Source organism: Nerophis ophidion, linkage group LG08 (assembly GCF_033978795.1).
Source record: "Nerophis ophidion isolate RoL-2023_Sa linkage group LG08, RoL_Noph_v1.0, whole genome shotgun sequence".
Lineage (NCBI taxonomy): Eukaryota > Metazoa > Chordata > Actinopteri > Syngnathiformes > Syngnathidae > Nerophis > Nerophis ophidion.
Window position 1 is genome coordinate 12,180,047 of NC_084618.1, and position 23,614 is coordinate 12,203,660.

Genomic DNA, 23,614 nt, shown 5'->3' on the forward strand with positions numbered 1-23,614 from the left:
ATTTGCCGGGCGTTTTTTGTTTTTTTTCCCGCCAGCACTTGGCATGCACGGCGGCATCAACAGGTCGCCTCGCTTCTTTGCCGCGTGGCAGGCATTAAATCCTCAGACAGAACATTAGGTACACCTGCGGCTGCCTTTGCAAGGACAATGTCGCTCGTTTTCATGCTGCAAACCACCGTTTCCATGTGAGTCGGGGAATTGTCTTAGATGTTAATATTAGGGATGCACCGAAATGAAAATTTGTGGCCAAAGCCGAAGCCGAATAAAATTTAAACGCTTGGCCGAAGGCCGAATACCGAATAATGAATGCATCCATCTTCTTCCGCTTATCCGAGGTCGGGTCGCGGGGGCAACAGCCTAAGCAGGGAAACCCAGACTTCCCTTTCCCCAGCCACTTCGTCTAGCTCAGTGGTTACCAAAGTGGGCGGTACCGCCCCCCTGGGGGCGGTGGAAAGATCTGGGGGGGCGGTGAGGAAGAAGGGGGCCGTAGGGGGGCGGCAGTCCGAAGTCGAAGTCAATCAATCAATCAATCAATGTTTATTTATATAGCCCCAAATCACAAATGTCTCAAAGGACTGCACAAATCATTACGACTACAACATCCTCGGAAGAACCCACAAAAGGGCAAGGAAAACTCACACCCAGTGGGCAGGGAGAATTCACATCCAGTGGGACGCCAGTGACAATGCTGACTATGAGAAACCTTGGAGAGGACCTCAGATGTGGGCAACCCCCCCCCCTCTAGGGGACCGAAAGCAATGGATGTCGAGCGGGTCTAACATGATACTGTGAAAGTTCAATCCATAGTGGCTCCAAGACAGCAGCGAGAGTCCCGTCCACAGGAAACCATCTCAAGCGGATCAGCAGCGTAGAGATGTCCCCCAACCGATACAGGCGAGCGGTCCATCCTGGGTCCCGACGAGCGGTCCATCCTGGGTCTCGACTCTGGACAGCCAGTACTTCATCCATGGTCATCGGACCGGACCCCCTCCACAAGGGAGGGGGGGACATTGGAGAAAGAAAAGAAGCGGCAGATCAACTGGTCTAAAAAGGAGGTCTATTTAAAGGCTAGAGTATACAGATGAGTTTTAAGGTGAGACTTAAATGCTCAGAAGTTCGAACGTTTGTTTGACGATTTGTACACAACACGTGCAGCAGGACGAGTCAGTGGACGACGCATCAGGGTCCGGGGCTTCAGTGCAGTCGCCTTGCTTCTTTCCAAGCAAAGAAACCGACTGAAAATTACTGACCGCGGGGATCTACGACTTCTTCTTAGTGAGTTCCAGCCTGATCGTTGAGAAGCTTATGTCCCTGCACCAAGCACATCCATCCCATTAATATTAAGTGTGAGACAATGAAGGTTACTGGTGGAATGTTTATTTACCATTCTATGTTGCTGAAACAGTTAAAACTGCTAAAAAATAAATTGGTTTACTAAATTGGGTTTTATTTGTGGAATACACATTTGTGTTTAACCTTTCTCTTTTCAAATTGCAGCATACCAAATATCAAGAAAGAGGTGTTTGTTTCCATTTGTGTCTGTGGGGGGCTATAAATTCACTGGGGAGCCAAGGGGGCGCCAGCCTGCAAAAGTTTGGGAACCATTGGTCCAGCTCTTCCCGGGGGATCCCGAGGCGTTCCCAGGCCAGCCGGGAGACATAGTCTTCCCAACGTGTCCTGGGTCTTCCCCGTGGCCTCCTACCGGCTGGACGTGCCCTAAACACCTCCCTAGGGAGGCGTTCGGGTGGCATCCTGACCAGATGCCCGAACCACCTCATCTGGCTCCTCTCCATGTGGAGGAGCAGCGGCTTTACTTTGAGTTCCTCCCGGATGGCAGAGCTTCTCACCCTATCTCTAAGGGAGAGACCCAAACTCCTTTCGGCCGCTTGTACCCGTGATCTTATCCTTTCGGTCATGACCCAAAGCTCATGACCATAGGTGAGGATGGGAACGTAGATCGACCGGTAAATTGAGAGCTTTGCCTTCCGGCTCAGCTCCTTCTTCACCACAACGGATCGGTACAACGTCCGCATTACTGAAGACGCCGCACCGATACGCCTGTCGATCTCACGATCCACTCTTCCCCCACTCGTGAACAAGACTCCTAGGTACTTGAACTCCTCCACTTGGGGCAGGGTCTCCTCCCCAACCCGGAGATGGCATTCCACCCTTTTCCGGGCGAGAACCATGGACTCGGACTTGGAGGTGCTGATTCTCATTCCGGTCACTTCACACTCGGCTGCGAACCGATCCAGCGAGAGCTGAAGATCCCGGTCAGATGAAGCCATCAGGACCACATCATCTGCAAAAAGCAGAGACCTAATCCTGCGGTCACCAAACCGGAACCCCTCAACGCCCTGACTGCGCCTAGAAATTCTGTCCATAAAAGTTATGAACAGAATCGGTGACAAAGGACAGCCTTGGCGGAGTCCAACCCTCACTGGAAATGTGTTCGACTTACTGCCACCAATGCGGACCAAGCTCTGGCACTGATCGTACAGGGAGAGGACCGCCACAATAAGACAGTCCGATACCCCATACTCTCTGAGCACTCCCCACAGGACTTCGCGAGGGACACGGTCGAATGCCTTCTCCAAGTCCACAAAGCACATGTAGACTGGTTGGGCAAACTCCCATGCACCCTCAAGGACCCTGCCGAGAGTATAGAGCTGGTCCACAGTTCCACGACCAGGACGAAAACCACACTGTTCCTCCTGAATCCGAATATGGATATATCTAAATAAAAAAGCTTTTTTTTTTAAAAAAGCAGGGTTTTTAAGCCCTTTTTTAAAAGCATTCACAGTCTGCTGTGCCCTCAGGTGGTCAGGGAGAGCATTCCACAGACTGGGAGAAGCTTAGCAGGAAGCCCGTTCTCCTATTATTTGTAGCTTTGTCCTTCTCAGATAGGAATCGTGAACGATAGACAAAATTCCCCCCAAAAAGTGCAGTTCCCCTTTAAGACCAGGGTCAGAGTTCAGCTCCCGATGCGCCAGCCTAAAAAAAAAAAAAGGCAGGGAGTGATGGCCCGTGGTCAACGCTTACATGGCCAGCTGTCCTCTCTCTCTCTCTCTGTTTCTATCTCTCCCTCTCTCTCTCTCTCTCTCTCGCTCTCTCTCTCTCCGCAAATTGGCTAATTGAATCGAGCGCCGCGCTCGCGTCTTCTGGCCATGTGACGGTCATTTGCAGTCTGGATCGAATTTGCCGGCTTTATTGGAAGAACAATGAGACGGCGCGCACGCTGTTGTTTATTCACGTTTGACATTATGCACACGTGGCCTCCAGCGAAGCGACTTATCGTTTTATAGCATTTTGTAGCATTTCCTGCCTTTTAATACGACCCCTTGGCCTTTTTTAAGGCACGTTATGTAATCCCCCCCAGTGAGCGCGAGGCAAGAGATTGTTTATTGATCATCGCTTGTTTTGCAGAATCACGCATTCATTGTAGAGAGTTTGTTTACGCGCGAGCGGGATTAATGATTGATCGCGTTTATTTTATTTTGTAACGTCGCGATATAGATTCACAAGGCACGGTATTGATTTCCCGAGTGGCGTTGTTTATAAATGTCCATAGTTCTGCCCTTGTGCTAGTTTTGTTTTCATTAGTCAAGTTTGTTCTCCGCCATTGTGCGCGCCTTTTGTTTGCTTCTTTTTTGTAGTTATAGTTTTCACCTGTCCTCATGTCTCGCACCCGTTTTTACTGATCATGTCACTGCTATTTAAGTCTGTCTGTTTCTGTCGGGCAACATCACCTTCCACCACCATCTATCATCCTCGATACCTCGATTCACTCTGCTTCACACTGTCCATTGTTTCCCTCAATGCCAATGCTTTTGTTTTTTTGTGCATAGTTCTGCCTTTGTGCTAGTTTTGTTTCCATTAGTCAAGTTTGTTCTCCGCCACGTAAGTTTTTGGTTTGTTCAATGCCACAGTTCGTGTCTTTTGTTTTTTGTCCATAGTTCTGCCTTTGTGCATTAGTCAAGTTTGTTCTCCGCCATTGTGCGCACCTTTTGTTTGCTTCTTTTTTGTAGTTATAGTGTAAAAATAAAATATGTACTTACATTCACGTCTTGCCCATGCCAAATTTCCTTTGCCTTCCGGAAAAACAAGGCATAGTTTTGATTTCCCGAGTGGCGTTGTTTACAAATGTCCATAGTTCTGCCCTTGTGCAAGTTTTGTTTTCATTAGTCAAGTAGAAATGTCATGTCTGTGTGATCACGTTTTGTTTTTTGGACACTCAGTTCCTGTTTTTGCACTTTGTTTCCATGACTACCCATTAGTTTTCACCTGTCCTCATGTCTCGCACCCGTTTTCACTGATCATGTCACTGCTATTTAAGCCTGTCTGTTTCTGTCGGGCAACATCACCTTCTACCACCATCAATCATCCTCGATACCTCGATTCACTCTGCTTCACACCGTCCATAGTTTCCCTCCTGCCCATGCCACGTAAGTTTTTGGTTTGTTCAATGCCACAGTTAGTGTCTTTTGTTTTTTGTCCATAGTTCTGCCTTTGTGCTAGTTTTGTTTTCATTAGTCAAGTTTGTTCTCCGCCACTGTGCGCGCCTTTTGTTTGCTTCTTTTTTGTAGTTATAGTGAAAAAATAAAATATGTACTTACATTCACGTCTTGTCCGTGCCAAATTTACTTTGCCTTCCGGAAAAACAAGGCATAGTATTGATTTCCCGAGTGGCGTTGTTTACAAATGTCCTGGCACGTCCTCGCCTTCAGAATAAAATCGCTGTGCCGCCTGACTGTGTTACCAAAATAAGAAAAAGCCTACATAGTTATTGTTTGGCTCTTGAAGAAACGGGTGCCAAACTCATTTTAGATCGAGGGGCCACAAAGTGGTAAAGTCACGGCAGGATAACTTCAAAATAAAGACAACTCCAGATCGTTTTCTTTGTTTAAAAATAAAATAAGCACATTCTGAAAATGTAGAAATGTCATGTCTGTGTGATCATGTTTTGTTTTTTGGACACTCATTTCCTGTTTTTGCACTTTGTTTCCATGACTACCCATTAGTTTTCACCTGTCCTCATGTCTCGCACCTGTTTTCACTGATCATGTCACTGCTATTTAAGCCTGTCTGTTTCTGTTCTTCGTCCTGGCAACATCACCTTCTACCACCATCTATCATCCTCGATACCTCGATTCACTCTGCTTCATACTGTCCATAGTTTCCCTCCTGCCCAAGCCACGTAAGTTTTTGGTTTGTTCAATGCCACAGTTAGTGTCTTTAGTTTTTTGTCCATAGTTCTGCCTTTGTGCTAGTTTTGTTTTCATTAGTCAAGTTTGTTCTCCGCCAATGTGCGCGCCTTTTGTTTGCTTCTTTTTTGTAGTTATAGTGTAAAAATAAAATATGTACTTACATTCACGTCTTGCCCGTGCCAAATTTCCTTTGCCTTCCGGAAAAACAAGGCATTGTATTGATTTCCCGAGTGGCGTTGTTTACAAATGTCCATAGTTCTGCCCTTGTGCAAGTTTTGTTTTCATTAGTCAAGTAGAAATGTCATGTCTGTGTGATCACGTTTTGTTTTTTGGACACTCAGTTCCTGTTTTTGCACTTTGTTTCCATGACTACCCATTAGTTTTCACCTGTCCTCATGTCTCGCACCCGTTTTCACTGATCATGTCACTGCTATTTAAGCCTGTCTGTTTCTGTCGGGCAACATCACCTTCCACCACCATCTATCATACTCGATACCTCGATTCACTCTGCTTCATACTGTCCATATTTTGCATCCTGCCCATGCCACGTAAGTTTTTGGTTTGTTCAATGCCACACTTAGTGTCTTTTGTTTTTTGTCCATAGTTCTGCCTCTGTGCTAGTTTTGTTTCCATTAGTCAAGTTTGTTCTCCGCCATTGTGCGCGTCTTTTGTTTGCTTCTTTTTTGTAGTTGTCCTGGCACGTCCTCGCCTTCAGAATAAAATCGCTGTGCCGCCTGACTGTGTTACCAAAATAAGAAAAAGCCGACATGTTAGTTATTGTTTGGCTCTTGAAGAAACGGGTGTCAAACTCATTTTAGATCGGCGGGGCCACAAAGTGGTAAAGTCACGGCAGGATAACTTCAAAATAAAGACAACTCCAGATTGTTTTCTTTCTTTAAAAATAAAATAAGCACATTCTGAAAATGTAGAAATGTCATGTCTGTGTGATCATGTTTTGTTTTTTGGACACTCAGTTCCTGTTTTTGCACTTTGTTTCCATGACTACCCATTAGTTTTCACCTGTCCTCATGTCTCGCACCCGTTTTCACTGATCATGTCACTGCTATTTAAGCCTGTCTGTTTCTGTCGGGCAACATCACCTTCCACCACCATCTATCATCCTCGATACCTCGATTCACTCTGCTTCATACTGTCCATAGTTTCCCTCCTGCCCATGCCACGTAAGTTTTTGGTTTGTTCAATGCCACAGTTAGTGTCTTTTGTTTTTTGTCCATAGTTCTGCCTTTTTGCTTGTTTTGTTTTTATTAGTCAAGTTTGTTCTCCGCCACTGTGCGCGCCTTTTGTTTGCTTCTTTTTTGTAGTTATAGTGTAAAAATAAAATATGCACTTACATTCACGTCTTGCCCGTGCCAAATTTCCTTTGCCTTCCGGAAAAACAAGGCATAGTATTGATTTCCCGAGAAGCGTTGTTTACAAATGTCCTGGCACGTCCTCGCCTTCAGAATAAAATCGCTGTGCCGCCTGACTGTGTTAACAAAATAAGAAAAAGCCGACATAGTTAGTTATTGTTTGGCTCTTGAAGAAACGGGTGTCAAACTCATTTTAGATCGAGGGGCCACAAAGTGGTAAAGTCACGGCAGGATAACTTAAAAATAAACACAACTCCAGATCGTTTTCTTCGTTTAAAAATAAAATAATCACATTCTGAAAATGTAGAAATGTCATGTCTGTGTGATCATGTTTTGTTTTTTGGACACTCAGTTCCTGTTTTTGCACTTTGTTTCCATGACTACCCATTAGTTTTCACCTGTCCTCATGTCTCGCACCCGTTTTCTCTGATCATGTCACTGCTTTTTAAGCCTGTCTGTTTCTGTTCTTCGTCCTGGCAACATCACCTTCTACCACCATCTATCATCCTCGATACCTCGATTCACTCTGCTTCATACTGTCCATAGTTTCCCTCCTGCCCATGCCACGTAAGTTTTTGGTTTGTTCAATGCCACAGTTAGTGTCTTTTGTTTTTTGTCCATAGTTCTGCCTTTGTGCTAGTTTTGTTTTCATTAGTCAAGTTTGTTCTCCGCCACTGTGCGCGCCTTTTGTTTTCTTCTTTTTTGTAGTTATAGTGTAAAAATAAAATATGTACTTACATTCATGTCTTGCCCGTGCCAAATTTCCTTTGCCTTCCGCAAAAACAAGGCATTGTATTGATTTCCCGAGTGGCGTTGTTTACAAATGTCCATAGTTCTGCCCTTGTGCAAGTTTTGTTTTCATTAGTCAAGTAGAAATGTCATGTCTGTGTGATCACGTTTTGTTTTTTGGACACTCAGTTCCTGTTTTTGCACTTTGTTTCCATGACTACCCATTAGTTTTCACCTGTCCTCATGTCTCGCACCCGCTTTCACTGATCATGTCACTGCTATTTAAGCCTGTCTGTTTCTGTCGGGCAACATCACCTTCCACCACCATCTATCATCCTCGATACCTCGATTCACTCTGCTTCACACTGTCCATAGTTTCCCTCCTGCCCATGCCACGTAAGTTTTTGGTTTGTTCAATGCCACAGTTAGTGTCTTTTGTTTTTTGTCCATAGTTCTGCCTTTGTGCTAGTTTTGTTTTTATTAGTCAAGTTTGTTCTCCGCCATTGTGCGCGCCTTTTGTTTGCTTCTTTTTTGTAGTTATAGTTTTCACCTGTCCTCATGTCTCGCACCTGTTTTCACTGATCATGTCACTGCTATTTAAGCCTGTCTGTTTCTGTCGGGCAACATCACCTTCTACCACCATCTGTCATCCTCGATACCTCGATTCACTCTGCTTCATACCGTCCATAGTTTCCCTCCTGCCCATGCCACGTAAGTTTTTGGTTTGTTCAATGCCACAGTTAGTGTCTTTTGTTTTTTTGTCCATAGTTCTGCCTTTGTGCTAGTTTTGGTTTCATTAGTCAAGTTTGTTCTCCGCCATTGTGCGCGCCTTTTGTTTGCTTATTTTTTGAAGCTATAGTTTTCACCTGTCCTCATGTCCCGCACCCGTTTTCACTGATCATGTCACTGCTATTTAAGCCTGTCTGTTTCTGTCTGGCAACATCACCTTCTACCACCATCTATCATCCTCGATACCTCGATTCACTCTGCTTCATACCGTCCATAGTTTCCCTCCTGCCCAAGCCACGTAAGTTTTTGGTTTGTTCAATGCCACAGTTAGTGTCTTTAGTTTTTTGTCCATAGTTCTGCCTTTGTGCTAGTTTTGTTTTAATTAGTCAAGTTTGTTCTCCGCCATTGTGCACGCCTTTTGTTTGCTTCTTTTTTGTAGTTATAGTGTAAAAATAAAATATGTACTTACATTCACGTCTTGCCCGTGCCAAATTTCCTTTGCCTTCCGGAAAAACAAGGCATAGTTTTGATTTCCCGAGTGGCGTTGTTTACAAATGTCCATAGTTCTGCCCTTGTGCAAGTTTTGTTTTCATTAGTCAAGTAGAAATGTCATGTCTGTGTGATCAAGTTTTGTTTTTTGGACACTCAGTTCCTGTTTTTGCACTTTGTTTCCATGACTACCCATTAGTTTTCACCTGTCCTCATGTCTCGCACCCGTTTTCACTCATCATGTCACTGCTATTCAAGCCTGTCTGTTTCTGTCGGGCAACATCACCTTCTACCACCATCTATCATCCTCGATACCTCGATTCACTCTGCTTCATACTGTCCATAGTTTCCCTCCTGCCCATGCCACGTAAGTTTTTGGTTTGTTCAATACCACAGTTAGTGTCTTTTGTTTTTTGTCCATAGTTCTGCCTTTGTGCTAGTTTTGTTTCCATTAGTCAAGTTTGTTCTCCGCCATTGTGCGCGCCTTTTGTTTGCTTCTTTTTTGTAGTTATAGTGTAAAAATAAAATATGCACTTACATTCACGTCTTGCCCGTGCCAAATTTCCTTTGCCTTCCGGAAAAACAAGGCATAGTATTGATTTCCTGAGTGGCGTTGTTTACAAATGTCCTGGCACGTCCTCGCCTTCAGAATAAAATCGCTGTGCCGCCTGACTGTGTTACCAAAATAAGGAAAAGCCGACATAGTTAGTTATTGTTTGGCTCTTGAAGAAACGGGTGTCAAACTCATTTTAGATCGAGGGGCCACAAAGTGGTAAAGTCACGGCAGGATAACTTAAAAATAAAGACAACTCCAGATCGTTTTCTTTGTTTAAAAATAAAATAATCACATTCTGAAAATGTAGAAATGTCATGTCTGTATGATCATGTTTTGTTTTTGGACACTCAGTTCCTGTTTTTGCACTTTGTTTCCATGACTACCCATCAGTTTTCACCTGTCCTCATGTCTCGCACCTGTTTTCACTGATCATGTCACTGCTATTTAAGCCTGTCTGTTTCTGTCTGGCAACATCACCTTCTACCACCATCTATCATCCTCGATACCTCGATTCACTCTGCTTCATACCGTCCATAGTTTCCCTCCTGCCCATGCCACGTAAGTTTTTGGTTTGTTCAATGCCACAGTTAGTGTCTTTTGTTTTTTTGTGCATAGTTCTGCCTTTGTGCTAGTTTTGTTTTCATTAGTCAAGTTTGTTCTCCGCCACTGTGCGCGCCTTTTGTTTGCTTCTTTTTTGTAGTTGTAGTGTAAAAATAAAATGTGTACTTACATTCACGTCTTGCCCGTGCCAAATTCCCTTTGCCTTCCGGAAAAACAAACCACAAAGTCCACGCTTTGACAAGAAATCATAATGTTGTTGGTGGGTTTTTTCTACACACATATATATATATATATATATATATATATATATATATATATATATATATATATATATATGTATGTATATATATATATATATATATATATATATGTATATATATATATATATGTATGTATATATATATATGTATATATATATATATGTATGTATATATATGTATGTATATATATATATATGCTTATATGCATGCCTAAAATCACGAGACTACTTCATCTCTACAGAACTGTTTCATGAGGGGTTCCCTCAATCATCAGGAGAAAAAAAAATAAAAATCTCCTGATGATTGAGGGAACCCCTCATGAAACAGTTCTGTAGAGATAAAGTAGTCTTGTGATTTTTCCCACACCTACATATTGCGCTCTACCACGGTATCGAGCACTATTCTCATAGCTCGGTTGGTAGCGCGGCCGTGCCAGCAACTTGAGGGTTGCAGGTTCGATTCCCGCTTCCGCCATCCTAGTCACTGCCGTTGCGTCCTTGGGCAAGACACTTTACCCACCTGCTCCCAGTGCCACCCACACTGGTTTGAATGTAACTTAGATATTGGGTTTCACTATGTAAAGCGCTTTGAGTCACTAGAGAAAAGTGCTATTTAAATATAATTCACTTCTCTGGATAATCCAATCAAGATATATATATTTTAAAAATATATTTTTTTACATACCCTGCAAAAAATATTTCAAAGTTTCACTTTAAAAACTGTCAGTTAAGTCAACAAATTACTTTTTTTACAGCATCTAAAAAAACTAATAAACGGAATGGAACGGAGAAACAACACCACTGTTTTTTAGCGGTAAAATTCATGCAACAGTGCTACCAGTTTCTTTGTTTTTTTTTGTTTTTTGTGTAAAATAGATAGACGTCATCAGAGTTTCAACCTGACAATGGAAGCTGCTAGTTGACCTGGGACAGACAAACACAAAACCAAGGTCCAGAAATTACCACGGCGAAAGGTTTGGACTTTTAGCGGCGGTTCCACTTAATTTTCAGGCCCTAAGCAGAAAAAAATGAACGACGCATGAAGAATCCCGACGACATAGCACGGCAACGTGGTTTCTCCCGGGTTCAGGAGAATCCCGGCTGCCAGTTCGGGTCAAAATGTTAATATTTCATAAACCTGTCTGATTCGATCGGTTCTAGCCAAAGGCCATCGCATGACAGTTGTGCCTGCCCCGATCCACGATGCTCGCTCTCTGTGGATTAAGCTGCAGAAGGACAAAGGAGCACCAAGGGCACCGGTGGCGTATAAAAAAAATAGATATTGGTCAAGTTACCAATGATTGTCAGTCCTCTGCATTCGACCCATCCCTTTGATCTCCCCCTGGGAGGTGAGGAGAGCAGTGGGCAGCAGCGGTGGCCGCGCCCGGGAATAATATTTGGTGATTTAACCCCCCCAATTCCAACCCTTGATGCTGAATACCAAGCAGGGAGGTACTGGGGTCTCATTTATATAGTCTTTGGTATGACTCAGCCAGTCCACCGATCTCAGGGCGGACACTCTAACCACTCGGCCACTGAGCAGGCGGCCTAACTACTAGGCCGCCTGCTCAGTGACGAAAAGCGACCGGCGAAGGATCAGTGGAGGAAGGCGCTGAAAAGTGACCCGACCTACACTGGGGTTTATTGCAAAATAAACAAGAGTCAAACCTGCTCAAGCAAGATGTCCTTCCTTGGTGGTCCATTGAACCCGCACGACAGCGAGCGACTGTCACAACTACAAACCCCGTTTCCATATGAGTTGGGAAATTGTGTTAGATGTAAATATAAACGGAATACAATGATTTGCAAATCCTTTTCAACCCATATTCAATTGAATGCACTACAAAGACAAGATAAGAGAAGCCGGCGGCGTTTCTGGATGTTGTTGATAAATGGCTTTCGCTTTGCATATCCATCCATTTTCTATTGCTTATTCCCTTTTGGGGTCGCGGGGGGCGCTGGCGTCTATCTCAGTTACAATCGGGCGGAAGGCCGTGTACACCCTGGACAAGTCGCCACCTCATCGCAGGGCCAACACAGATAGACAGACAGCATTCACACTCACATTCACACACTAGGGCCAATGTAGTGTTGCCAATCAACCTATCCCCAGGTGCATGTCTTTGGAAGTGGGAGGAAGCCGGAGGACATGCAAACTCCACACAGAAAGATTCCGAGCCTGGATTTGATCCCAGGACTGCAGGAACTTCTTATTGCGAGGCAGACCCACTAACCCCTCTGCCACCGTGAAGCCCGCTTCGCATAGTAGAGCTTTATTTTACAGATGTAGCAACAAACTGTCTTTAGTGACAGTGGTTTTCTGAATTGTGTCTGAGGCCAGGTGGTGATATCATTTAGAGATTGATGTCGGTTTTTGATACAGATGGATCGCAGGTCACGGTCATTCAATGCCGCTTACGTGGAGTGATTTCTCCAGATTCTCTGAACCTTTTGAAGATATTATGGACCGTGGATGTTGAAATCCCTAAATTTCTTGCAATTGCACTTTGAGAAACGTTGTTCTTAAACTCTTTGACTATTTGCTGACGCAGTTGTGGACAAAGGGGTGTACCTCGCCCCCATCCTTTCTTGTGAAAGAGAGAGCATTTTTTTTGGGGAAGCTGTTTTTATACTCAATCATGGCACCCACCTGTTCCCAATTAGCCTGCACACCTGTAGGGACGTCCCAAATAAGTGTTTGATTGCCATGCCTGTAATTCAGTTTCAACTTTGATCATGTTTGTTTTGTTTTTGGACTCTTGTTTCCCGTTTTACACTTCCTGGTTTTGTTGTTCCATAGCAACCCATTACTTTCCACCTGGTCTCCCAAGTCCCGCCCAGCCCTCAGTCCCACACCTGTTTCTAATCGTCATAGCTGCCATTTATATCATTCTGTTTCTGTCCTCGTCCTGGGAACTTTGCTATTTGCTTTCTGCCTTCATTGCATTGCTTACCGATGCTGCTCGTTCTCCATGCCCAAGATCACCTGCCACGCACCTTGCCTCCTGCTTTTCTTATCACAGTGTTTTGTTTTAGTTGTTTATAGTCATGCCATCGTGCTGTTTTTGTTCATAGTTCATTCATGCCAATCGAGCAAGTGTTTTTGTTTCCTGTTTATATTTTATAGCCAAGTTTTATACCTCCTTGTGAGCGCCCTTAGTTGACTTATTTTTCTGTTTAGTGTATAAATAAAGAATCATGTACCTGAATTCACGCCTGGCTTGTCCTGTAATCCCCGCTGCGTCGAAGTGAAGTGAATTATATTTATATAGCTCTTTTCTCTAGTGACTCAAAGCGCTTTACATAGTGAAACCCAATATCCAAGTTACATTTAAACCAGTGTGGGTGGCACTGGGAGCAGGTGGGTCAAGTGTCTTGCTCAAGGACACAACGGCATTGACTAGGATGGCGGAAGCGGGAATCGAACCTGCGACCCTCAAGTTGCTGGCACGGCCACTCTACCAACCGAGCTAAACCGCCCCCCGAGCACACACCATCCATGTCCAAGCTTGACATTGATGAGCATTCCTCCACTTTGTCATTATTTATTTATCCATCCATCTTCTTCCGCTTATCCGAGGTCGGGTCGCGGGGGCAACAGCCTAAGCAGGGAAACCCAGACTTCCCTTTCCCCAGCCACTTCGTCTAGCTCTTCCCGGGGGATCCCGAGACGTTCCCAGGCCAGCCGGGAGACATGGTCTTCCCAACGTGTCCTGGGTCTTCCCCGTTGGACGTGCCCTAAACACCTCCCTCGGGAGGCGTTCGGGTGGCATCCTGACCAGATGCCCGAATCACCTCATCTGGCTCCTCTCCATGTGGAGGAGCAGCGGCTTTACTTTGAGTTCCTCCCGGATGGCAGAGATTCTCACCCTATCTCTAAGGGAGAGACCCAAACTCATTTCGGCCGCTTGTACCCGTGATCTTATCCTTTCGGTCATGACCCAAAGCTCATGACCATAGGTGAGGATGGGAACGTATATCGACCGGTAAATTGAGAGCTTTGCCTTCCGGCTCAGCTCCTTCTTCACCACAACGGATCGGTACAACGTCCGCATTACTGAAGACGCCGCACCGATCCGCCTGTCGATCTCACGATCCACTCTTCCCCCACTCGTGAACAAGACTCCTAGGTACTTGAACTCCTCCACTTGGGGCAGGGTCTCCTCCCCAACCCGGAGATGGCACTCCACCCTTTTCCGGGCGAGAACCATGGACTCGGACTTGGAGGTGCTGATTCTCATTATTATTATTATTATTATTTTTTATTATTTTTATTATTATTATTTTTTTTTCACTCTAGCCTCCGGTGAGGGCGGTGGCACTCTCCGTTCTCTCCTTCCCTGCTTGCTCTCTTTGTCTTTGTCCTTGTCTGAACTTTTTAAAAGCCTCTTTCTTTGCGCTGTCCTCTAATCCAAATTTCGATATGACTATGATCAGCTGGACTCTTGACGCAATTGACACAGTCTTTTCGACAAGAAAAGGGGTTCAGGGGTGCCTGGCTGCCCTGATGGAACCATCGTTGGGGGCTACGTGAGGGACTCCTGGAACTCATGGAGGATCATGTGCCTCTCAGCCCTTTCCATCGAGGACTTCAAAGACATCTACCTATTTGGAGCTGTAATCACTTGCTGATTGGGCTGGGCATTGCTCTGGTGTATCGACAAATCCGGAAGACCATGGCAGCCACTCAAGGGGCCCGACGGTTGTTCAACGCAATGGAAGGATTGGGTCGAGCTGCGGGAGCGATTTCTGAGTTCAATCGCAAAATGGATCTCGTCTAGGAAAAGTTTGCAGGAAAGGAATAATTAATTGGAATCGAAGAAAATCCAGCATGGACAACAGAGGAGATAAGTCACTATTTTGTCTTCTCGAAGAAAACGATTTGGACTCCCTGAATGGCCTTGATACGGGAACAGGCTGTTCTGAAGAAAATCTCCCGAAGACTCCTCAAAGATAGACGCTTTTGATCTTCCCTTTTGTTAACATTTATAACCGGATTTTATCGGCCTCAGTCATACAAAAACATTCATCATCTCTCCCAAGTTAATATACGCACGCATAATCCCCACCCTTGAAATCAACACCTTCACCACCGCTTAACTCCTCTGGGGCTGTGGATGGCTGAGCGGCGCTATAGAGAGACAGCGGGCCTCCTCAAACCTGCCCCTCCCTCTCTTGCAAATATGTATGTTTAATGTGTGCCATGCTACGTGATTGTTTTTCCTTGGACTAGAACAGGGGTGGGGAACCTATGGCTCTAGAGCCGGATCTGGCTCTCGGATAAATCAATCAATCAATCAATCAATGTTTATTTATATAGCCCCAAATCACAAATGTCTCAAAGGACTGCACAAATCATTACGACTACGACATCCTCGGAAGAACCCACAAAAGGGCAAGGAAAACTCACACCCAGTGGGCAGGGAGAATTCACATCCAGTGGGACGCCAGTGACAATGCTGACTATGAGAAACCTTGGAGAGGACCTCAGATGTGGAAACCCCCCCCCCTCTAGGGGACCGAAAGCAATGGATGTCGAGCGGGTCTAACATGATACTGTGAAAGTTCAATCTATAGTGGCTCCAACACAGCCGCGAGAGTTCAGTTCAAGCGGATCCAAGACAGCAGCGAGAGTCCCGTCCACAGGAAACCATCTCAAGCGGATCAGCAGCGTAGAGATGTCCCCAACTGATACAGGCGAGCGGTCCATCCTGGGTCCCGACGAGCGGTCCATCCTGGGTCTCGACTCTGGACAGCCAGTACTTCATCCATGGTCATCGGACCGGACCCCCTCCACAAGGGAGGGGGGGACATAGGAGAAAGAAAAGAAGCGGCAGATCAACTGGTCTAAAAAGGAGGTCTATTTAAAGGCTAGAGTATACAGATGAGTTTTAAGGTGAGACTTAAATGCTTCTACTGAGGTAGCATCTCGAACTGTTACCGGGAGGGCATTCCAGAGTACTGGAGCCCGAACGGAAAACGCTCTATAGCCCACAGACTTTTTTTCTGAGCTGACACTGCTTAACACGATAAGTAATGACTAATTCCACTTGTAATCAAAATGTTAAAAATAACATTTAAAATATTAAACATGCTCATGCATTTGAATCCATCCATCCTTTTTTCTACCGCACTTGTTCAAGAAATTGCATGATTTATTTATTATTGTTTTTTTTTAGGCCTTGCCCTCCTTGGGGGTTCCTTAGACCACCAAGCGCCGACATGAAAGCCTGTTTCAGGGTTACGATATTTTTTTTTATTTTTCAGTTGCTTTCCAGCGATTGTCTTTTTCTCTTTCGCTCTCGCTCTGGCTGCGGCTCCAACCCTGTCTCTCCTCCCGGCTGCTGCTTATAACAGAGCGACAGGTGATCAGATAACAAGGCCCATCTACGCACCTGTCGCTGATTTCGAGGCCGGTCCTGGCAACACCCCGCTTCGCTGCAGGCCCGCAGGCCACGCCCCCTCCACTGTTAGCTTCAGAATATCAACATTATTACAAAGAATACCAGACTTATTATACTCTTGTAATGGTGGTCTTACTTAAAAATGCACTTGTTTAGTTGTGTTCAGTGTTGAAAAAATTAAAATACTGCGATGAGGTGGCGACTTGTCCAGGGTGTACCCCGCCTTCCGCCCGATTGTAGCTGAGATAGGCGCCAGCGACCCCGAAAGGGAATAAGCGGTAGAAAATGGATAGATGGATATTTAAAATATTTGGATTCTTGGCTCCCTCAGCCAAAAAGGTTCCCGACCCCAGGACTAGAGTGTAGACCCTCCTGAGGGTCTAGCCTTGGACTGACATTTTTTTACCCCCCCCCTCTCTTAATGTCACCCCCCCTGTCTTGTACATGTTGGAATGGACAAATAAAGGATTTCTTCTTTCTTCTTCTTATTGCCACCTTTCCCAACTTCTTTGTCACGTGTTGCTGGCATCAAATTGTAAAGTTAATGATTATTTGTAAAAAAAAACAAAAAAAAACGTTTATCAGTTTGAACATCAAATATGTTGTCTTTGTAGCGCGTTCACCTGAATATGGGTTGAAAATGATTTGCGAATCATTGTATTCTGTTTATATTTACATCTAACACAATTTCCCAACTCATATGGAAACGGGGTTCGTAGTGGTGCCAGTCGCTCGCTGTCGTGCGGGTTCAATGGACCACCAAGGAAGGACATCAATCAATCAATCAATGTTTACTTATATAGCCCTAAATCACTAGTGTCTCAAACCACTACGACATCCTCGGTAGGCCCACATAAGGGCAAGGAAAACTCACACCCAGTGGGACGTCGGTGACAATGATGACTATGAGAACCTTGGAGAGGAGGAAAGCAATGGATGTCGAGCGGATCTAACATGATACTGTGAAAGTTCAATCCATAATGGATCCAACACAGTCGCGAGAGTCCAGTCCAAAGCGGATCCAACACAGCAGCGAGAGTCCCGTTCACAGCGGAGCCAGCAGGAAACCATCCCAAGCGGAGGCGGATCAGCAGCGCAGAGATGCCCCCAGCCGATACACGGGCGAGCAGTACATGGCCACCGGATCGGACCGGACCCCCTCCACAAGGGAGAGTGGGACGTAGGAGAAAAAGAAAAGAAACGGCAGATCAACTGGTCTAAAAATGGAGTCTATTTAAAGGCTAGAGTATACAAATGAGTTTTAAGGTGAGACTTAAATGCTTGCTTGAGCAGGTTCAATGGACCACCAAGGAAGGACATCTTGCTTGAGCAGGTTTGACTCTTGTTTATTTTGCAATAAACCCCAGTGTAGGTCGGGGTCACTTTTCAGCGCCTTCCTCCACTGCTCCTTCACCGGTCGCTTTTCGTCGTCGTCGTCTGCTCTCTGTCGCTCTTGCTCTTCAGGCACTGCCTCCTTCTTTCCTCCTTCTCCCCTTTTTATACATTGTTAGGAGATACATTAATTGTGTCCCGGTGTGCGATCCACGCACCTGATCCCGCCTCGCCGCTCGCTCGTATTCTCCGCCTCCTTGCCGCCATCTTGCCGCCTCTCCACAGTATTGCCTTGTTTGTTATTTTAAAAATAATCAAAAATATGTTCCTTTCTGGCGACCCACTTGAATAAATTAATGTTTCTCTGCACGGTTCACACAAAGTACGCGCTAAAGCCTCGACATTTATAGCGTCGGCACAATGACAGAGGGACAAAGACGTCCAATGACTGCGAAGTGCGTCACGGTCGTAGCTGAAGGGGGCGATACGGCCCGATTTGTTCCCACACGGTCTACAGGATTGTTTCGGCGGTACCTGTCGGGATTGATGTCACGCTACAGACCGCCCCCGCCGCCGCCGCCGCTTGGCTCTGCATGTCTCCCCCGAGGTGCAAATCCGCTGCTCTCTTTTACCTGCGGGCGAAACGTTAATGAGACTTGTTGTTGTTTAAAATAATGATGATCCTCGGCTGCCGTCGCCACTGTTGTTGCTGCTGATGTATTCATAACGCAAAAGGCGCGGACCGGGCCCGCATGTTAATGATGTTTGTGTTGGGTTTTTTTTCCCGTCCAACTTTGACATGAATAAAAACATGCGGAGCGCAAGTTTCGAAGAGCGCTGAACCGGAATACCAAGTTCACCGGTGGAGCTGCAAAACCCAAAACCAATTAAGTTGTGTAAATGGTAAATAAAAACAAAATTAAATTAAAGCTGCGAGCAGCGACGGACGGGACCCAAGCCCGGATAAGCGGTAGAAGTTGGATGGATGGATTATTACACAGAGAAAAAGTTGTATACACATCAGTAATAACAGTTGTAAAGTGGCTCGGGCATTTTATAAGGACGCCTTGGTGCCGCCATTTTTAGACTGTAATGCATGGTGAATGTAATGCAGCTGTTGTATTAAAGTGGGAATAACAAACTTCCTGTTGATTTTAGTTGGGGGTGGTCAGTGTATGAACTATAGGTCTCAGTGAGACCAACATTGAGGGTTTTTTTCATGTGTGTATGAGAGTCCTACAGCGAGTTAGAAGCAGTTTTGTGATGGAATCAGCACAAAAGCAGCAGCGCACCGGTTCTTTGCGGGCTCATAAAATCCAAACCGGGGTGGCAATTAAAACTCTGTCATGAACTTTTATTCAGAAGGGTTCAATCTCTCTTCTGTGTTTATTTGAAGCCGAAAAGACAAACGGCCTCAGAGGAGATAATGTTTGAAAAAAGGTGAAATTTTTTTAGCCAACTTTTGTTTTGGACCAGTTGATCTGCCGTTTCTTTTCTTTTTCTTCTATGTCCCACTCTCCCTTGTGGAGGGGTTCCGGTCCGATCCGGTGGCCATGTACTGCTTGCCTGTGTATCGGCTGGGGGCATCTCTGCGCTGCTGATCCGCCTCCGCTTGGGATGGTTTCCTGCTGGCTCCGCTGTGAACGGGACTCTCGCTGCTGTGTTGGATCCGCTTTGGACTGGACTCTCGCGACTGGGTTGGATCCATTATGGATTGAACTTTCACAGTATCATGTTGGACCCGCTCGACATCCATTGCTTTCCTCCTCTCCAAGGTTCTCATAGTCATCATTGTCACCGACGTCCCACTGGGTGTGAGTTTTCCTTGCCCTTATGTGGGCCTACCAAGGATGTCGTATTGGTTTGTGCAGCCCTTTGAGACACTAGTGATTTAGGGCTATATAAGTAAGCATTGATTGATTGATTGAAGTGGGAATAACAAACTTCCTGTAGATTTTAGCCGGGGGGGTTTCAGTGTATGAAATATAGGTCTAACTGAGACCTACATTGAGGTTTTAGTTTCATGTTTCTACGACATTCCTACTGGAAGTTAGAGACGGTTTTGCCTGTGTTTTCTTCCTAGGGGGCGCAATTTTGAGTTTTTGGGTTTGGTTTTTTTATTAGATTGCAATTTTCGCCAGTCCTGATGTGTGTGTCAACAGTTTGGTGAGTTTTGAAGCATGTTAAGGGGTCAAATTACAGCTCAAAAAGGCGGCGGTATAATAATAAATAATAATAATAATAATAATAATAAAACGCTAGAAATTCAATAGGGTCCTCTGTCCCAAAGGGACATCGGTCCCTAATGATTTGCAAATCCTTTTCAACTTATGTTCAATGGAATAGACTGCAGAGACAAGATAATTAACGTTGCAACTCAGAAACTCTATTTTAAAAAAAAAATAAAATCTTGAACTTAAAATTTAATGGGAGCAACAGATTGCAAAAAACCTTGTCATAGAGGCATTTTTACCAGTGTGTTACATGGCCTTTCCTTTTAATAACACTCAGTAAACGTTTGGGAACTGAGGAGACACACTTTTGAAGCTTTTCAGGTGGAATTATTTCCCATTCTTGCTTGATGTTAAACAGTCTCCCTTCTGATATTTTAGCCTTCATATTGTACCACACATTTTAAATCTCTGGACTACAGGCAGGCCAGTCTAGTACCGGCACTCTGTTACTACGAAGCCACGCTGTTGTAATACGTGGCTTGGTATCTCCCTCTCCATGTGAGACAGGCCCCTTCTTTGGCTATTTTTAAGACCCTTCTTAAAACCCATTTTATATTCACTGGCTTTTAACCCAGCATGAGACTTTAAACTGTTTTTAACTTTTAACTTTTTTTAACTGTTTTTAACTGTTTTTAACTTTTTTTAACTGTTTTTAACTTTTTTTAACTGTTTTTAACTTTTTTTTAACGGTTTAACAAATTGTTCTTAGGGTAATTTGTTTTTTACTTCTGTTTTAAATGTTATTTTTTTTTGTGTGCCCTTTGTTCTTCAACTGTGGTTGTTTTTAAAGGGCTTTATAAATAAAGTTGGTATGGTATGGCATTGTCTTGCTGAAATAAGCAGGGGCGTCCATGATAACGTTGCTTGGATGGCAACATATGTTGCTCCAAAACCTCGTTGTACCTTTCTGCTGTTGTATCGGTTGTATCACTCTGCTGTTTGACGTGCTTAGTTCCTGTTTTGTTCGTTTCCATGGTTACACATTGATTTCACCTGCTACTCACGGTCCCGCACACCTGCTACGGATAATCACCTTCCCTTTAAAAGCCTTCCTCTTTTGTGTGTTCAGTCTGGGACTCTAGCTTGCTTTCACGCAACATTACGACTGGTATGTGTTTTCTCGCTAGCTTACACGCTAAGCCATTTGTCATTCTTAGCTCTCATGCTAATTGTGTTTGTTTTACATATTGGTCCTTCGTGCCAAGTCTTAGTTTTTTTGTATATCCTAGCTCTCATGCTAGCGTCTTATGTTTGCCTTCTCTTAGCTCCAGTGTTTTTGATCTCTAGCTCCTTATGTTTGTTAAATAAATCCTTAAATCTTACCTTTGTTGTGTTCATACTCGACGCATCCACGAAGGGATCGAATCCGGCAACACCATGCCACACAGGCGTAATACCATGCCTTGGGCACAAATACACCCCCATACCATTGGGGCGGCATAGCTCGATTGGTAGAGTGGCCGTGTCAGCAACTTGAGGGTTGCAGGTTCGATTCCCGCTTGTGCCAACCTAGTTACTGCCGTTGTGTCCTTGGGCAAGACACTTTACCCACCTGCTCCCAGTGCATGTAACTTAGATATTGGGTGTCACTATGTAAAGCGCTTTGAGTCACTTGAGAAAAGCGCTATATAAATACAATTCACTTCACCATCACACATGCTGGCTTTTGAACTTTGCGCCTAGAACAATAGGTTATTTTCCTCTGGGGTCCAGAGGACATGACGTCCGCGGTTTCCGCGGTTTCCCCCCAAAAATTTGAATGTAGACTCGTCAGACCAGATGAGCTCGGGGCCAGCCAAGCCGGTGGCGTTTCTGGGTGATGTTGATAAATGGCTTTTGCTTTTGCATGGTGGAGTTTTAACTTTCACTTACAGGGGGCGGTTTAGCTCGGTTGGTAGAGCGGCCGTGCCAGCAACTTGATGGTTGCAGGTTCGATTACCGCTTCCGCCATCTTGCCGTTGTGTCCTTGGGCAAGACACTTTACCCACCTGCTCCCAGTGCCACCCACACTGGTTTAAATGTAACTTAGATATTGGGTGTCACTATGTAAAGCGCTTTGAGTCACTTGAGAAAAGCGCTATATAAATATAATTCACTTCACCATCACACATGCTGGCTTTTGAACTTTGCGCCCAGAACAATAGGTTCTTTTCCTCTGGGGTCCAGAGGACATGACGTCCGCAGTTTCCCCCCAAAAATTTGAATGTAGACTCGTCAGACCAGATGAGCTCGGGGCCAGCCAAGCCGGTGGCGTCTCTGGGTGTTGTTGATAAATGGCTTTCGCTTTTGCATGGTGGAGTTTTAACTTTCACTTACAGGGGGCGGTTTAGCTCGGTTGGTAGAGCGGCCGTGCCAGCAACTTGATGGTTGCAGGTTCGATTACCGCTTCCGCCATCCTAGTTACTGCCGTTGTGTCCTTGGGCAAGACACTTTACCCACCTGCTCCCAGTGCCACCCACACTGGTTTAAATGTAACTTAGATATTGGATTTCACTATGTAAAGTGCTTTGAGTCACTAGAGAAAAAGCGCTATATAAATATAATTCACTTCAATTCACTACAGATGTAGCTACCAACTGCATTTACTGACGGTGGTTTTCCGAAGTGTTCCTGAGCCCATGTGGTGATATCCTTTACACACTGATGTCGCTTTGTGATGCAGTACCGCCCGAGGGATCGAAAGTTACGGGCATTGCCGTTTACGTGCAGCGATTTCTCCAGATTCCCTGAAGATATTATGATGATATTCGAAGATGGCGAAATCCCTAAATTCCTTGCAATAGCTGGTCCAGAAATGTCCTTAAACCGTTGGGCAATTTGCTCACGCATTTGTTCACAAAGCGGCGACCCTCGCCCCCGTCCTGAGCATTTCATGGAAGCTGCTTTTATACCCAATCATGGCGCCCACCTGTTCCCAATTAGCCCGTTCACCTGTGGGATGTTCCAAATAAGTGTTTGATGAGCATTCCTCAAATTTCTCAGTCTTTTTTGCCACCCGGGCCAGCTTTTTCGAAACATGTTGCTGAGCTAATAACAACGTATGCCAGTTCCAACTTTAAATATCTTGTATTTGCAGTCCATTCGATTGAATATAGGCTGAAAAGGATTTGGGAATCATTGAAGCGGTGACAACTTCACCGTTTTTGGGGTTTGTATTATTTATCATTTTGGTTGATACCTTACCTCCTCACCATCGCCTCTGTTGGCGTTATAGCGGCATTGGAAGATGGGAACACATTTTGCAGGTAATTTAGTCGATTGTGGAGTCTTTTCGTAGTGTTGAGCGTCTTTGAGGCTTTTCCTGGGCAGCTTTTTGCCGGTCCTCACCTGGGGACCCATTTCATCAGTGAAGGTTGTGCTTTAAATGAGGACATATTGCAATACCTTATTTTTTTTACCATCAGACTAAGAGACATGGTCATAAAGTCCTGTTAGGACTAATGCGGCGGTGGAATATTGATCCACGATGAATCATCATCGCAGAAATTCACAGCAGTTAAATTGATCCCTCCGCTAGTTTGAAACCCACTCCTGGTTTGTACGTGACGAACGTACACAAATGACCGAGTCCATAACATGTGACCTTCTCCCCCCCCGTCTCTGCAGCGTCGCAGTTGGTGTGGGTTTCTACGGCAACAGCGAGACCAACGACGGCGTGTACCAGCTGACCTACTCCCTGTACAACGCCAACAACACGCTGGGCGGCGTGGACAGCCTGGTAGGTAAAACACAACGGCCGCGGAT

General features: G+C 45.0%; 1 protein-coding gene across 5 annotated transcripts in view; it reads left to right on the forward strand.

Moving 5' to 3' along the window:
* ttyh2 (tweety family member 2) overlaps positions 1–23,614 on the forward strand; it is a 132,258-nt gene that overhangs the window by 38,654 nt on the left and 69,990 nt on the right. For all 5 annotated transcript variants that reach the window (XM_061907689.1, XM_061907686.1, XM_061907690.1 and 2 more), the window contains exon 3: positions 23,477–23,588. In XM_061907689.1, coding sequence (XP_061763673.1) covers positions 23,477–23,588 — 112 coding nt within the window. The remainder of the gene's footprint in view (positions 1–23,476; positions 23,589–23,614) is intronic.